Below are 16,959 nucleotides of genomic sequence, written 5' to 3' on the forward strand. Positions count from 1 at the left end.
TTTTTTTTACATAAGTTAACGAAATAGATGTCGGTTTGTTTTTATTATAATAAACTATTGGGAAAAAAAACCAATAAAAAATAAAACTTTAAAATTAGTTTTGTTTCATTAATTAATTTTAGGCTTATCGATTTTCAAAATAGAAATTTGGCGGCATCGGGTACTTTTTTGGCTGATCGGAAGTTCCGGTTAAAATGCAATTTTTTGATTGGTTTTATACAAATGTGAAGCTCTGGAGACTGGCCAATCAGAGCTCGCGTAAACGGAGTGAGTGGCCGTAAGTCTTTAATTTTTTTTTTTACATAAGTTAACGAAATAGATGTCGGTTTGTTTTTTATTATAATAAAATATTGAAAAAAAAAAACAATAAAAAATAAAACTTCAAAATAAGTTATGTTTCATTAATTAATTTTAGGCTTATCGATTTTCAAAATAGAAATTTGGCGCCAATGGGTACTTTTTCGGCTGATCGGAAGTTCCGGTTAAAATGCAATTTTTTGATTGGTTTTATACAAGTGTGAAGCTCCGGAGACTAACCAATCAGAGCTCGCGTAAACGGAGGGAGTGGCCGTAAGTCTTTAATTTTTTTTTTACATAAGTTAACGAAATAGATGTCGGTTTGTTTTTTATTATAACTCGCTTAATTATGATTGTATAAGAGTGGATGATTAGTCGTGCCTTTGGTTTAACGTTAGAATGATTCAATCAACGTTGGAAATCTCTTAAAATAAGTGGCCAAGCTTCGTGCGGAGCCCTTGAAGGTCGGCCTTCAGTTCGTTTATTTGTGTTTTAACAGATTTAGGCTTAGCACGCTTCGCCTCAGAAGCTGACTAATAAATTCCTAACAAAGTAAATACTTTACGATTACGATTTAAATAATCACTTAAAACCCGTTCTATAAAGCTTATTTTTATATCGAATTAGGCCTAAATTACTTTAAAGGCGAGGCAGTCAGAATTATACAAATAGGTTTAAACTTTAGGCCTATCAACATCACGCTAATGATTGATAGTTGGTGTGAATTAATTAATTTTCATCGCGTTTTATTTAAATTAGGCTTATTTTTAACGTTTAGTTCAATTACGCAGTGCTTTTATCGCTTGGTAAAGGAGTTTAAAGTATGAATAGCGTCAATGGAGACCACCCTCCTAAACACAACAATGGTTCAAAGGGCAATAGTCGTAGTAACTCGGAACAAAAGTTGAAAAATGAAAGATCTCACCGTGAAAATACCGGTAGCCCTCAAAAATACAGTGGTGGAAAGGAAGGGAAAGGCAAAAACAATCCAATGAGTAAGCTCTATAACTTTTATTAGTTTATTTCAATGTTAAGCCTAACGTATCTCCGTTCGTTCCGTTAACGTAGTTGATAAAAATTTGGGGCCTATATTTTTAGACGAACAAAGAACCAATTTCTATTGCCTTTATTGTAAACTTAACTTTGGAAGTGATGACGAACTTAAAACTCATTGTTCAACCGAATCCCATCAGTTAGCGATAACAAAAGATGATGATAAAAAATGGGTGTTTCGTCCACCTCCTAGGGGTTTAAAAAGAAAACATCTAACAGTATGTCACGAGTAAGTCTTCAACCCTAATTAAACCGTATAATTTGCATGCATTAATTACTTTTTAAATCATTAGAATAAACACAAAAGGAAGTTGTAGATTAGGGGACCAATGTTTGGGAGCGCATAGCGAAGCGGAGTTAGTAGAATGGCAGGAACGAATGGCTTATCGGGAATGGAAATTAGAACAAGCACGACAAGAGGATTTAAACGGAAGTTCCTACGCTGAACAGTTATTAGAAAGATGGGTTAAAGCAACCAATCCAGAGAGTGTCATCTCTGAAAGTTTGGACGGAGTATCGCTACAAGTTGATCCGAAGTTATTCGCTACTTTTTCCGCTAAAAATAGCAGCCATGCTTGGACTTTTTCCTTGGAGTCCAAGTTTCCTCTTCACGTTGTCAGTCTTTTATACGACAGTCATCGGAAGTATTTTTGCCTCCAATCTATGAGTATCGATGATAAAACGGTTAAATTAGACCAAGAATGTCAAGAATGGATTAATCCTCAACGTTCATCATCGAACACTCGTACAAATGACAGAATTTACTCTTATATAATTAAGGTAAAGAAACTTTTCGACTAAAATGTTAATCAATAATGATTAAATATTAATTATTATTAGATTCGTTTTGAAACTGATATTTTTGGAACATTTCGTCAATCGTTGGTTCTCGATTTTGGAGTGGATCCTGTTATCGAACAAAAACTGTGTGTCGATGTAGTTCCTCCCGCTGATTTAGCCACGCTTCAAGAAGTCAGAGAAACAGTTCTGTGCGCAACTGAAAGATGGAATAGTTCCAACACTCTTTGCGTACCTTTTGAAAATAAGACTCAAACTTATTCCGATGAAGATTTACGTTTATTCAACTCCTATCCTATTCCTAATCCAGCAACATTTGTCGTAACACAAGCTGTGGCTAGTCCTTTACCTACCGGTAAGTAATATAAAGAAAAATCTGTGCGGGTACCCGGTAGTTATCTGATCGGGTACCCGGCCCCCTGGCGGGGTATAAAAAATAGTCTTAGTGTTATTTGCAACTAATAAAAATATACTGCAACCCCAAAGACACCCGACTATTAGTATATACTCTTGTTAGGCTTAATTATTCCAGTACCTATCAAAAATCCGGGTACCCGACCACGGATGGCATATAAAAAGTGTTATAGGACTGTATTTATTATTTTCCCACAAAAAAATATTGACCTAATATGATTTTGCAACCCGAAAAACACCCGACAATGTTACTTTTGATTGGCCTAATTATATTCGAGTACCTATCAAAAATCCGGGTACCCGACCACGGATGGCATTTAAAAAGTGTTATAGGACTGTATTTACTATTTTCCCACAAAAAATATTGACCTAATATGATTTTGCAACCCGAAAAACACCCGATAATGTTACTTTTGCTAAGGCCTAATTATTCGAGTACCTGTCAAAAATTCGGGTACCCGACCCGCTATCCTATAGGAAATTTTTCGAGTACCCGACCGGAAACCCAAAAATCACTTCTCGCACATAGCTTATAGTTTTAAACATTAATTATATACCCTTCAAAAAATCCGGGTACCCGACCCACTACCCTATAGGAAATTTTTCGAGTACCCGACCCGAAATCCAAAAATCACTACTCGCGCACGGGACTTATAGTTTTAAACATTAATTATACACCCTTCAAAAATCCGGGTACCCTACCCTATACCCTATAGGAAATGTTTCGAGTACCCGACCCAAAATCCAAAAATCACTACTCGCGCATGGCTTATAGTTTTAAACATTAATTATACACCCTTCAAAAATCCGGGTACCCGACCCTATACCCTATAGGAAATCTTTTGAGTACCCGACCTGAAACCCAAAAATCACTACTCGCGCATGGCTTATAGTTTTAAACATTAATTATACACCCTTCAAAAATCCGGGTACCCGACCCTATACCCTATAGGAAATCTTTTGAGTACCCGACCTGAAACCCAAAAATCACTACTCACGCACGGGGCTTATAGTTTTAAACATTAATTATACACCCTTCAAAAAACCGGGTACCCGACCCTATACCCTATAGGGGAATTTTTCAAGTACCCGACCAATAATTTTTATACACTTTTTCACAGAGGACATGTACAAATCCCGATTTCACGAACTCCTGTATATTGAGGAAATGGCTCAGTACAATTTGATTGCTAGGTTTAACGTCTCTTCTAAATTGCAATTGGTTGATAGCTATATATTAGCTCCTGGAACGACTTCCATTATGAAATACGCTCAGAAGGGTGAACTCTACGCTTGTATGAAATTGAGCTCGGAAGTTTCGGAAGATTTACCGGCCGGTAGAATGATTCAGACAAATTGTAGTTCCGTCTTTTTGGCCCCCATTGTACCAGTGTCAAAGAAAGTGGAACCTCCTCAAGGCAAAAGAAAGGTAATGTTATACAATTTTCACGGGATTTCACGGGAATTAGTTAGACTTTAATAGTTAATTAATTTGAATGTTTTTTAACTCGTGAAAATGTTTTTTAACTCGTGAAAATGTTTTTTAACTCGTGAAAATGTTTTTTAACTCGCGAAAATGTTTTTTAACTCGCGAAAATGTTTTTTAACTCGCGAAAATGTTTTTTTTAACTCGTGAAAATGTTTTTTTAACTCGTGAAAATGTTTTTTTTTAACTCGTGAAAATGTGTTTTAACTCGTGAAAATGTTTTTTTTTAACTCGTGAAAATGTTTTTTAACTCGTGAAAATGTTTTTTTAACTCGTGAAAATGTTTTTTTTTAACTCGTGAAAATGTTTTTTAACTCGTGAAAATGTTTTTTAACTCGCGAAAATGTTTTTTAACTCGCGAAAATGTTTTTTAACTCGTGAAAATGTTTTTTAACTCGTGAAAATGTTTTTTTTAACTCGTGAAAATGTTTTTTTTAACTCGTGAAAATGTTTTTTTTAACTCGTGAAAATGTTTTTTTAACTCGTGAAAAGGTTTTTGAAGCCATTATTGAAGATAAAGGCAAGAAAATGATCTACTTAAGACTTCCCAAACAATGCGTCACAGAGTTTAACTTAAAACCTGATAGGGAATACGTTGCCGAGGTAAATTATTTATTTCCCTAAAGTGTATAAAGTGTATAATTAATTATAGGTCAAATTAATCGTCTTTATACAATATTTTAGGTTCAATTTCAATTAAATCGAATGCCCTTTTGCGAAATGCATTATTCCGTTGACGTTTTGGGTCCAGTTGGTTTAGTTTTCCCCGATATTGAAAAGAGGATCGAAATCCCGCTGGCAAATCCTAAAAATCCACCTTGGGATCCGGCACTCGATGATAGATTAAATCCCAAACAAAAGGAAGCCATTACCGCCATTTGCGCCCCCACAAGTATTCGTCTGCCGCCAATTTTAATTATTGGACCATTTGGAACGGGGAAAACGTTCACCTTAGCCCAAGCTGTCAAATCTCTATTGAAAAATCCCGAAAATAGAGTTCTAGTGTGTACACATTCAAATAGGTAAGAATTAACTAACCTGAAGAAGGTTACAGTTGTATAAATGATAAACGGGGCCTGAGGAAGGTTGTATAAATGATAAACGGGGCCTGAGGAAGGTTGTATAAATGATAAACGGGCCTAGGGAAGGTTTGTATAATTGATAAACGGGCCTAGGGAAGGTTTGTATAAATGATGAACGGGCCTAAGGAAGGTTGTATAAATGATAAACGGGCCTAAGGAAGGTTGTATAAATGATAAACGGGCCTAGGGAAGGTTTGTATAAATGATAAACGGGCCTGAAGAAGGTTGTATAAATGAAAAACGGGCCTAATGAAAGTTGTATAAATTGGAAATCGGCTTAGGGAAGGTTGTATAAATTGGAAATCGGCTTAGGGAAGGTTGTATAAATGGAAAATAGGCTTAGGGAAGGTTGTATAAATTGGAAATCGGTTTAGGGAAGGTTGTATAAATTGGAAATCGGCTTAGTGAAGGTTGTATAAATTGGAAATCGGCTTAGTGAAGGTTGTATAAATGGAAAATAGGCCTAGTATAGATTGGAAATAGGCTTAGAAGGTCAAGTAAGTACTAATTCGATGTTTAATTATTTAACAGCGCTGCAGACATTTACATTCGCGAATACCTCCATCCCTTTGTTGAGGATGGTCACCCAGAGGCGGAACCTTTAAGGGTTTATTATCAACATCGATGGGTGGCTACCGTTCATCCTACAGTTTTACAATATTGTTTAGTCAATGAGAAAGAATCTAGCATCACATTTCGGTTGCCAACTGTCGAAGACTTGGAGAAAAGGAAGATAGTCGTCACCACCTTGAGCAGTTCGAGATATTTGGTCGCCTTGAATCTCTCCAAGAAGTTTTTCACTCATATTTTGATAGATGAAGCGGCCCAAGCTATGGAAAGTGAAGCCATTATGCCCTTAGCCCTGGCTGGAATGGTAAGATCTTTTTTTTTACATTTGTATAAGAAGAGTTGGGATTTGCAAAATTATGGATACGTTTTGGGAATTTGCAAAATGCGGGAGAAATGTCGGGTATTCGCGAAATGAGGGAGAAGTGTCGGGTATTCGCTAAATGAGGCCGAAGTGTCGGGTATTCGCGAAATGAGGGCGAAGTGTCGGGTATTCGCGAAATGAGTGCGAAGTGTCGGGTATTCGCTAAATGAGGGAGAAGTGTCGGGTATTCGCTAAATGAGGCCGAAGTGTCGGGTATTCGCGAAATGAGGGCGAAGTGTCGGGTATTCGCGAAATGAGGGCGAAGTGTCGGGTATTCGCGAAATGAGTGCGAAGTGTCGGGTATTCGCTAAATGAGGGCGAAGTGTCGGGTGTTCGGATAATGAGGGCGAAGTGTCGGGGATTCGCGAAATGAGGGCGAGGTGTCGGGGATTCGGAAAATGAGGGCGAAGTGTCGGGTATTCGGAAAATGAGGGCGAACTGTCGGGTATTCGCTAAATGAGGGAGAAGTGTCGGGTATTCGTTAAATGAGGGAGAAGTGTCGGGTATTCCTCTAAATGAGGGAGAAGTGTCGGGTATTCTCCAAATGAGGGCGAAACGTCGGGTATTCGCGAAATGTCGGGTATTCTCAAAATGAGGGCGAAACTAAAGGACTTTAAATGTTTTCATATAAATGGGGGATTTCTTATAATACTTGCGTGATTCTAAGGGGACAATGTTGACTATTTTTTGAAATAGGATACTAGAATCGCTTTAGCGGGTGATCACATGCAACTGAGTCCGGAAGTTTACTCTCCGTTTGCTCAAGTGAAAAACTTGCAGCTATCACTCCTGGAAAGGCTATTTGATCTTTATAAGCGAGATTATCCTTGCAAAATCTTGCTTTGCGAGAATTATCGCTCTCATAAAGCCATCGTCCAATATACCTCCGATATGTTCTACCAGAACAGTCTACTGGCCAGCAAAGATCAACCCAAACACAAGACATTCTTCCCATTGACCTTTTTCACGGCTAGAGGCGAAGACGTACAAGATACTAATAGCACGGCCTATTATAATAACTCGGAGGTCTACGAAGTGGCCGAAAGGGTACTCGAAATTCATAAAAGCTGGCCTGCAGAATGGGGAGCCGTTAACGACGCTAGTATTGGTGTTGTCACACCCTATTATGATCAGGTATGTTGCTATTTTGATCATTTGTTTTTGGGGGCCGTTTTGATCATTTGTTTTCGTGAGCAGTGTTGATCATTTGTTTTTGGGCGCCGTTCTTGAGGTTTTTATTGATCATTTGATTTTGGGCGCCGTTCTTGAGGTTTTTATTGATCATTTGATTTTGGGCGCCGTTCTTGAGGTTTTTATTGATCATTTGATTTTGGGCGCCGTTCTTGAGGTTTTTATTGATCATTTGTTTTTGGGCGCCGTTCTTGAGGTTTTTATTGATCATTTGATTTTGGGCCGTACTTGTTGGGGGTTATTGATCATTTGTTATTTGGGCCGTACTTGTTGGGGGTTATTGATCGTTTGTTATTTGGGCCGTACTTGTTGGGGGTTATTGATCATTTGTTATTTGGGCCGTACTTGTTGGGGGTTATTGATCATTTGTTATTTGGGCCGTACTTGTTGGGGGTTATTGATCGTTTGTTATTTGGGCCGTACTTGTTGGGGGTTATTGATCATTTGTTATTTGGGCCGTACTTGTTGGGGGTTATTGATCGTTTGTTATTTGGGCCGTACTTGTTGGGGGTTATTGATCATTTGTTATTTGGGCCGTACTTGTTGGGGGTTATTGATCGTTTGTTATTTGGGCCGTACTTGTTGGGGGTTATTGATCATTTGTTATTTGGGCCGTACTTGTTGGGGGTTATTGATCGTTTGTTATTTGGGCCGTACTTGTTGGGGGTTATTGATCATTTGTTATTTGGGCCGTACTTGTTGGGGGTTATTGATCGTTTGTTATTTGGGCCGTACTTGTTGAGGGTTATTGATCGTTTGTTGTTTAGGCCGTTCTTGATCATTTGTTTTTGGACTGTTGTTAAGGGGGAGGATTATTGATCGTATTTTGGGCCTTTGTTGAGGGGGTTATTGATCATTTGCTGTTTGGGCCGTATTATTGATCATTTGTGTTTTTGGGCCGTACTTTTGATCATTTGTTTTTTCGGGCCGTACTATTGATCATTTGCTTTTTTTGGGCCGTACTATTGATCATTTGCTTTTTTTGGGCCGTACTATTGATCATTTGTTTTTTTTGGTCCGTACTATTGATCATTTGTTTTTTTGGGCCGTACTATTGATCATTTGTTTTTTTGGGCCGTACTATTGATCATTTGTTTTTTTGGTCCGTACTATTGATCATTTGTTTTTTTGGTCCGTACTATTGATCATTTGTTTTTTTGGTCCGTACTATTGATCATTTGTTTTTTTGGGCCGTACTATTGATCACTTGTTGTTTGGGCCGTACTATTGATCATTTGTTTTTTGGGCCGTACTTGGGGGACTTATTGCTCATTTGTTGTTTAGACTGTAGTTGCGTGGGGGGGGGGGTATTGATCATTGGTTTTTGGGCCGTAGCTGAGGTGCAATCTTGTTTGTTGGTTTTAGGTGGTTAGGATTAGGACAGAGTTGCGAAAAAGAAAGCTACATCATGTCTCCGTCGAGAGAGTATTAAATGTTCAAGGTAGGTGATTTTGCGTTACTATTGAAGCGAAAAACGTATTGTGCACCAAATAGTGCAAAATCGCGGGTCGCGTGCAGGGCTGTAACATAAGAATATTCTTTAAGTTGTCAACTTGACTAGTGAGCCTCAGATTTTAAATTATTTTAGTAGTCAGGGAATATCTAACAGTTAATTGTTAACTTAATTCGTTTATAAGCTTAGTTTAACTTGATTTTAAGCTTAATGTCGTGGTAGTGTTTTTCTACATACGTTTTAGGCGGTATAACGTAACGTGACGCGTAGCACAAAAGCTTAACCACGTGCACCATCAAATTTCTAAACAGTTGCGTGTTTGTTTTCTTTCGCAACTTTTTACAAATAGGTAAACAATTCAGAGCGATTGTTTTAAGCACTGTTCGAACCTTACAAACGTGCGGATCGGGCAAAAGTATTACGGGCGAGGAACTTGACTACGGTTTCCTTTCAAACGCCCGACTTCTCAACACGGCCATAACTAGGGGTCAATCTCTAGTCGCGGTTGTGGGGGATCCCGTTTCGCTTTGCTCGATGGGAAAGTGTCGAAAATTGTGGGAAAAATTTATTCGTATTTGTTACGATAATGACAGTTTGTACGGTATATCTTGGCAAACTTTACAGACCCAATTGGATGGTCTAGAACTTAAGAAAACTTACATGTTGAACCCATTAGCGCCCGAATTTGTACCGCGTCGTATGAGGGTTAAAGTTAACGCCAATAATATCGCCAACGCGTCTAACGCGGGCAGTAACGCCGTCGCTAACGGTTGCTCTAGTTTTTTCGGCACTCCACCGCCACCCCAAAATTTTGGCAATCAACAAATGGTCCCGCCTAATTGCTACCCTAACGGTGGTACCACCGCCGCCGCGAACTCAAACTCTAACTCCTCTCAAGTACCTCAACAAGATGGTATGCCACCCGGCGTCTACATGGGACCATTTCCGGACCCTTATTCTCTCTCCTATCCGTATATGGGTATGCCATTCCCGCCACCCCCTCCCCATTTCATGCCGGTACCCTATAACGGTCCGCCTTACGGTTATCCACCATGGTGGATGGGTGGTAATAAAGGAAACCCCAATCAAGGACCACCACCGAACGTTTCTATGAGTAATTCTATGCCGGGAGTCCCTGGTAACCGTGACATGAGTAAATTAGTTTCGGCGCAGAGAGCGTACGAGAAAGCCGCCGCGAAGAATTCCTCAACTTCTTCATCCGAAGGGTTTATCGATAATGGTTCGATTCTTAACCAAAACTCCAATAACCTTCGTCAAAATTTGAAGTCGATGCAAATGGTGGCGGCGTATCGAAGTCAAATGGGTAATGACTCGTCCCCTATGGTGTCCGCGAGTGATTCGGACGATGGCTCGGGGGATAGAATTACCAATCTACAACAGGTTAAGAACAGTCGAATGTACCCTGAACGTTACCTAAGAATGAGCGAAAAGATGAAATTGATCGATCCCTTATCAGGGTTCGGCGGTGGTGGTGTTGGTGGTGCCGGACCACCTCAACAGTTATCCCGAAACGATCGATTAGGTCTTGGAGTTGGTGTCTTTGGAGGAGGAGCGAATCGAGAGTTTAAAAATGAATCGATGCTGACCAACGAACAAAAACAAAGACTGTGCTTTCTGGAAGCGTTTCAGCAACACGTTTTTAATCAGATGCCGAGAAGGAATAGTTTGGAAGGCGGTAACAACAACAATCAAGTTGGATTACCCAATCCCGTTGGTTCTCAGAGAAACGGCAACGTTCATATTCAAGATCTCGATGAAAACAACCCGCACCAACTTCAACAACTTCATCTTAATCAACAACAACAACAGCAACCTCCGATTCAACAACAACATCAAATGAATCACGATACGGGAGTCAACTTTAACGGGCATTTTAACCAACATCAACAGTTACAACAACAACAACATCAGGAACGGTTTTTGAATCCTGAGGAATTTGGAGGACATCATCCTCACCATCCTCAACAACAACAACAGCAGCAGCAACAACCTCACCCACCACCCCCTCATTTACAATTTCCGCACCCCAGAATGTTCACGACAACCGTTGATGGCCTCCCCGTCAAGGGCTTCAACAATTTCGAAGGTCTCAACGGGATGAATGGACTCAATGGTCTTGGCGGTATGAACGGTGGTATACCACCCATGATGGCCGCCACTGGGAGACATCCAGGAATGAATTCGTTAATTTCCTCGAATGAAATGAATCAACAAGAACACTTTCAAGACCGTGGAGTTTTCCCCCCGCCACGGTTTAACAACGATCCTTTCTTGGAACCCATTGTTGAGAATGGGTTTCCTAGAAGGAGATCCTTGCCTTCGAACCACGCCATTACTCTGGAACAATTGGAAGCCGTGTTATTGGCTGGCGGGACAGGAAACTTGGTCGGAATTAACGGAATTAATTCCTTGAATAGCATGAATGGTATGAACGTGCCTGGTGGTGGTGGTAACGAAGGTTTAATCCAACGAGGTTTAATGCTACAAGAACGTCATCGTCAGAAACTTCGCGAGGAGAATTTTACCCACGCTAATGGATTCTCCGATAGTTACATGACCCGGCAGTTACAATTCGAAGAGGCTGCCGCGCTATCCGAACGGGTTTCTCAAATGAATATCAAACCAATGAATAACGATAGAGGATTCAACAAGGGCGGAATACCCATCCCGGATCAAAACCGTCATCAAAATACCAATATGATACCCCAACCCCAACAACAATCTGGACCACAAAATGGTCCCCAATCACCCCTTATTCATAAAGACCCCGGGGGACCCCAGAATTCTTCACCATCTCAAGATTACGCCTTGGAGAAACTTCTTCAAGTCAGTCAGAAAGTGTGGGCCGAACCCGTATTTCCTCGGAACAACCCTCAATCTCATTCCTCTCAAGGACCACCACCACCACCTCCTCCTCAAGTACAAGCCGCTCTTCAACATCAGAATGTCTTTGGCCGTGCCCTTTCTGAAAACGAACTGTTTGAAAGGCACCAGCTTGATCGTCAACCCATGCCACCTTTTGGGTCGTACTCCGTTGCAGCAGCCATGGGACCAATTATGGCGGCGGCATCCAATCAGGAACAAGCCTCGCAACAACAACAACAACAACATCACCCTGATATGAAAGGTTTTCGACCTGGTCACGGACCACCCTCAATTTTTGGTGGTGGTGGCGGGAATATGAGTAATATGATGCCACCCTTAACGGAGAGTCGATTATTGGGACATATGGCCAATGGTATCCATTCCCACGGAGGAGGAATGCAACCAGAGTCTTCGGAACATCTTCTTGGAACGCGTCTAACTCTGGATAAGAACGAGTTACGATCAGCTGGCGGAGGTTTTAACCTTTTTCATCATAAAACCATTTTAACCAATGATAATGAAGATAGTAAGGGTTTATATAGTAACGTCTTTTGAATGATACGACCGACGCCCGTAGCTTTTGAAAAAAAAAAAAGTTTGATAATCGCGGTAAAGGTATCGTAAATCCCGATTTTTTTAAATTTCTTAAATAACATCGTAAAGAATGTGAAATGATGTAAAAAATTTTACATCAAATTTTTTTTTAATTAATTAATCATTTTCTTTACGATATTAAAATTTTTGTAATTAAAAATTCCGGTGGTTTGACTTTATCTTTAACGGATTTTTTGGGTCATAGTGTTCTATTATAATCTATAGCCTTATAATAATCTAGGCGTAATTATTATAACTTAATAATCGTGAATTTTTTGATTGTGTAAAATATCATAAAAATTTAAAAAAAAAAACTCCAAAAAAAAATTAAAAATTAAAAAAACCAAAAAAAAATAATAAAAAAAAATTCTAAAAAATTTCCTAAAATAGCAAAAAATTATCAAAAAAATAAAAAATACACCCAATATAAAAATAAAATAAAAAAATACCAAAAAAAAGTACCAAAAACCGACAAAAAAAATTCAAAAAAAAATATGTATGTAATATTATGTTCCTATTGTGGAATTTGTAATTATTTATATAGGATTTGTTTAATTTTGATTATTTTTTTTCCTACCCCTATATATTATTCATTTCGTCTTCACATACACACTCTCTAACTATACGTTTAAAATTTTAAATGTAAATAGTGGTTATAGTAAATAATAATACACGTAAACAAGCTGATAAACAAACAAACAAATAAATAAATAAACGAAAAAAAAAATTCACAAAAAAAAGGAAAACATTGAAAACAACATACATTTATGGTATAATATAAACCTAACCCTAAACCTTACGTAAGCAAATATATAATAATCATATCACGTTTATTCTGTTGCAGTTATTTTATCCTTAGCTAAGCCTTTGTTTTTTAATTACCAAGGCCTAATACATGACTTTTACTGTTGATGACGTGTTCAATTATTTAAAAAATAATAGCTTAGTTTTCAGAGGATAATTTTTTAAATAATTTGAACTTCGAAGCTAAGTTTTAATTACAATTTAGTTAAGTATTATCCTAGCTAATTAATGTTAAGATAATTCAGTTATTAATTGGTTTAATTCAATGAACTCCGCGAAGCTATGACGTTAATCATTTGTTAACGGTAAGTTTAATTATTAAATAAAAAAAAAACATTAAATTATTTGAATATTTCGTTAAAGATGAAATTTTAAATTAGCTAAAATTCTAATTCATCCGTATTCTTTAATTTTTTTTTTTTTGAATCTCGTTAAAATTAAAATTAAAGAATTCCACCCCCCCCCCCCATTTGCAAATTAAAATTAAAAAAAAAAATTAACCATAATTGAAAAAAAAATGATTAAAAACGTAAAAACAACTTGTAAATTTTGTAAAAAAAAAAAATACAAATACAACAACAAAATAACAACAATGACAATTCCTAAAAAACAAAAAAAGTAAGTCCTCTTGAAGAAAAAATAAACGAGTAATTTACATCATGTGTTTTTGTACTAATTGTGTGTTTGATGTAAAAGGACAGAAATAATTGAAAAAAAAAACAAATTTAAATCGCAAATTAGCGTAAAAAAATATGTAGAGTAAGTTTTAGATTTAATACAAAAAAAAAACATTTACGGAATTTTTCCTTGAAAAATAATAATCCTTACAAAAAAAAATAAATAAATTGTGAGTATAAAAAAAATTACACAAAAAAATAAAAATTAAAAAAATACCAAAAAAAAACAAATAATAATTAACAATTATTAACAAACTTAAATGTCAATTATAATTATTCTGCATTAACGTTATTTGTACAATATTGTTATACAGTAAATAAAAACATAGGTTTTAAGGTAATGGCAAAAAAACATTTCGGTTAAAATTTGTTAATTTTAATTAATTAATTAATTAATTAATCTAGCTGATTAATTATATTTTAATTAAAATATATTTGAAATTAATATTCGAGTCCCCCCCCTCCTTGCTATATTAAAAACACTTAAAGATGTTTACAAACAAACAAATAAACTAAACAAACAAAAACCAGATTAAATTGAATTTTAAGACGCTAAAGAATATAACCAAAAAAAAATTAATTAATACTTATTGGCTTTTAAATAATCGTGTTAATATGGTGTGAATTGCATTTATCATTTGCTTTTAATTGCATTTTTGAAACGTATGTTTAGGACTTAAAATCACGGTGTAAATTTAACCCAAAATAATATTAATATTAATATTAATCTAGCTGGTGTGCATAATTTTTTTTTTTTTTTTTTTGAATTTGTGTTTAATTTTTTTTTAAAAAAAAATTCTGGGTTTTTTCTTTTATTTTTTGTCAGCTGTATAATCATAAGAAAAGTACAATAAATTTTTTTTAGGCAGATTAAAATGAAACTTGTTTTTTTTCTGCCAAAATTCCGGATTTTCTAATCTATTCTCCTGGCTCATTTGATAAGGTCAAGAAGTTATATCAGTATCTCAGAGAGAAGGTATAAGATGCCTTTGTATTCGCGCGCCATAGTCCCAGTCCCCCTTTCAAAATACAAGGGGGGACGTAAAAGGAGGCGCCGGGCTATTTCGCAGCCTCTCCTCAGTCGGAAAATACGTAATTTTTGTCGTCGCGCTGACGTGAGTTTTCAAGAACCAATGAGATGCTGGTTGTAATTTAGAGACGGGGATTGACTCCGGACCTACGTTTGGACTGGAGATAAAGCTGGAAATCTGGCGAATTTATACCTTCTCTCTGAGATACTAGATAAAGTCTTTGCATTGCTACTCGATTACTTCCAAAAATGTCGTTGTCATTGGAGAAATGTCCACATTTGTCGTTGTCAAAGGAGAAATGTCCAAAAAAGGTCGTTGTCAAAGGAGAAATGACTCGTTGTTCCATAAGTATGACACTTCCTATGCTTCGTAATGTTTGAGACTTTCAGCTACATCTTCCTATTTAGTCTATACCAGGGTTCATACAACTTTTGGGAAACAAACTTCCCTGAGATTTCCAGGTTTTTCCCCACATGCTTCCCTGAATTTTAAAGAGTTACGAGCCTCCAATGCTATTCCTATGAGGGGTTGTTTGTTTACGTTTTGCTTAATTACTCGGCCCCTGTTTGTCGTAGCCCTAAGTTTTTAGTATGGTTGGATGGGGGACAAATTGGACTATGCACTTGTCGGTATAAGTCTATGTTGTAAATTCATCGAGGGGATAATCACTAAAACCAGAAGGGGATAATAGAAGAAGGATGCCACTCTGTATCATCTTAATACATTAGTTATGTAACGTCATTCTTCCCAGGCTCACCCTTTTTGTTTGCTCTCCCGCTCAAGAAACTACAGATGGGCAATTGGGCATCTCACCGTAAGGTGAATTCTATAACTGTTTGGTATTAAATCCTCAGCAATCAACTCCCTAACCTCGTCTTGGGGTGAAACAAAAATCCACAAGTGCGTCTTGCCAAATAGTTTAACGCAAATAGACTAATTATGAGGGAACTATTTATCGCGTATGTGATTCGGTTTAGTAACCTTGCTCCAAATGTTCCGATGTTGGGAAGAATGACGTTACACTTACCCCGCTTTGTGGTACACTTCTCTCGAAGAGAAGTATTATATACTTCTGCTAAAACTATCAAATTTATAAGATGCGATAAGTATGTGTCGGCATAAGTTTATATTGTAAAGTTCATTCATAATAAACTATAAAACACAAAAACACAATAATAAACTATAAAACACAATAATGAACTATAAAACACAAAAACACAATAATAAACTATAAAACACAATAATGAACTATAAAACACAATAATAAACTACAAAACACAATAATAAACTACAAAACACAATAATAAACTATAAAACACAATAATGAACTATAAAACACAATAATGAAGCATAAAACACAATAATAAACTATAAAACACAATAATAAACTACAAAACACAATAATAAACTACAAAACACAATAACAAACTAACAAAAAACACAATAATAAACTATAAAACACAATAATGAACTATAAAACACAATAATAAAGCATAAAACACAATAATAAAACATAAAACACAATAACAAACTAAAAAAACACAATAATAAACTATAAAACACAATAATGAACTATAAAACACAATAATAAAGCATAAAACACAATAATTAAGCATAAAACACAATAATAAACTATAAAACACAATAATAAACTATAAAACACAATGATAAAACATAAAACACAATAATAAACTATAAAACACAATAATAAACTACAAAACACAATGATAAACCATGGATGAAGGATGCGCGTGAGGAAATTTGTTTTCACTCTACAGGATAGGCAACTCCCTATCTCGAGCGACAGAATATTCTGTATACACTCTGTTACAACGTAGGTTGTCAGCACGCGCAAAGCTATTTCTCTATGTAACGTAGCTTTGTACGTGCTGTCAAGAGACAAAAAACTTCAGGATCTTCAGGATTTAAAATATCCGCGAGTTTTTTAGCTCGAGTGCACGGACCTCTAGGCCTTAGTTTCAAATACGTGTGAAATTACCTACAGCCTACTACGCGTATTTGAAACTAGGCCTAGAGGTCCGTGCATTCGAGCTAAAAAACTCGCGGATATTTTAAATCCTGAAGATTCTGAAGTTTTTTGTCTCTTGACAGCACGTACAAAGCTACGTTACATAGAGACCTAGCTTTACGCGTGCTGACAACCGACGTTGTAACAGAGTATATACAGAATATTCTGTCGTTCGAGATAGGGAGTTGCCGATCCTATAGCGTGAAAACAAATTTCCTCACGCGCATCCTTCA

At 36.8% G+C, this 16,959-nt stretch overlaps 1 protein-coding gene across 2 annotated transcripts; it reads left to right on the forward strand.

The window, feature by feature from the left end:
- The first annotated feature begins 563 nt into the window (after positions 1–563).
- On the forward strand, positions 564–14,547 carry Helz (Helicase with zinc finger). 2 transcript variants are annotated; one of them, XM_089853754.1, is made up of 12 exons: positions 564–849; positions 1,089–1,292; positions 1,396–1,579; positions 1,644–2,130; positions 2,191–2,503; positions 3,684–3,991; positions 4,541–4,651; positions 4,733–5,070; positions 5,662–6,004; positions 6,758–7,195; positions 8,618–8,693; positions 9,055–14,547. In XM_089853754.1, exons 2-12 carry the CDS (start codon positions 1,121–1,123, stop codon positions 12,144–12,146), a joined length of 5,862 nt encoding a protein of 1,953 aa, XP_089709880.1. In that variant the 5' UTR covers positions 564–849; positions 1,089–1,120; the 3' UTR covers positions 12,147–14,547. The 2 variants fall into 2 exon arrangements, with proteins under 2 accessions (XP_089709880.1, XP_089709881.1); XM_089853755.1 differs by having other exon boundaries at positions 564–761.
- Positions 14,548–16,959: the final 2,412 nt, after the last annotated feature.

This window comes from Phalangium opilio, unplaced genomic scaffold (assembly GCF_054372755.1).
Source record: "Phalangium opilio isolate 3A_F unplaced genomic scaffold, DU_Popi_V2 ptg000206l_1, whole genome shotgun sequence".
In the NCBI taxonomy this organism is placed as follows: Eukaryota; Metazoa; Arthropoda; class Arachnida; order Opiliones; family Phalangiidae; genus Phalangium; species Phalangium opilio.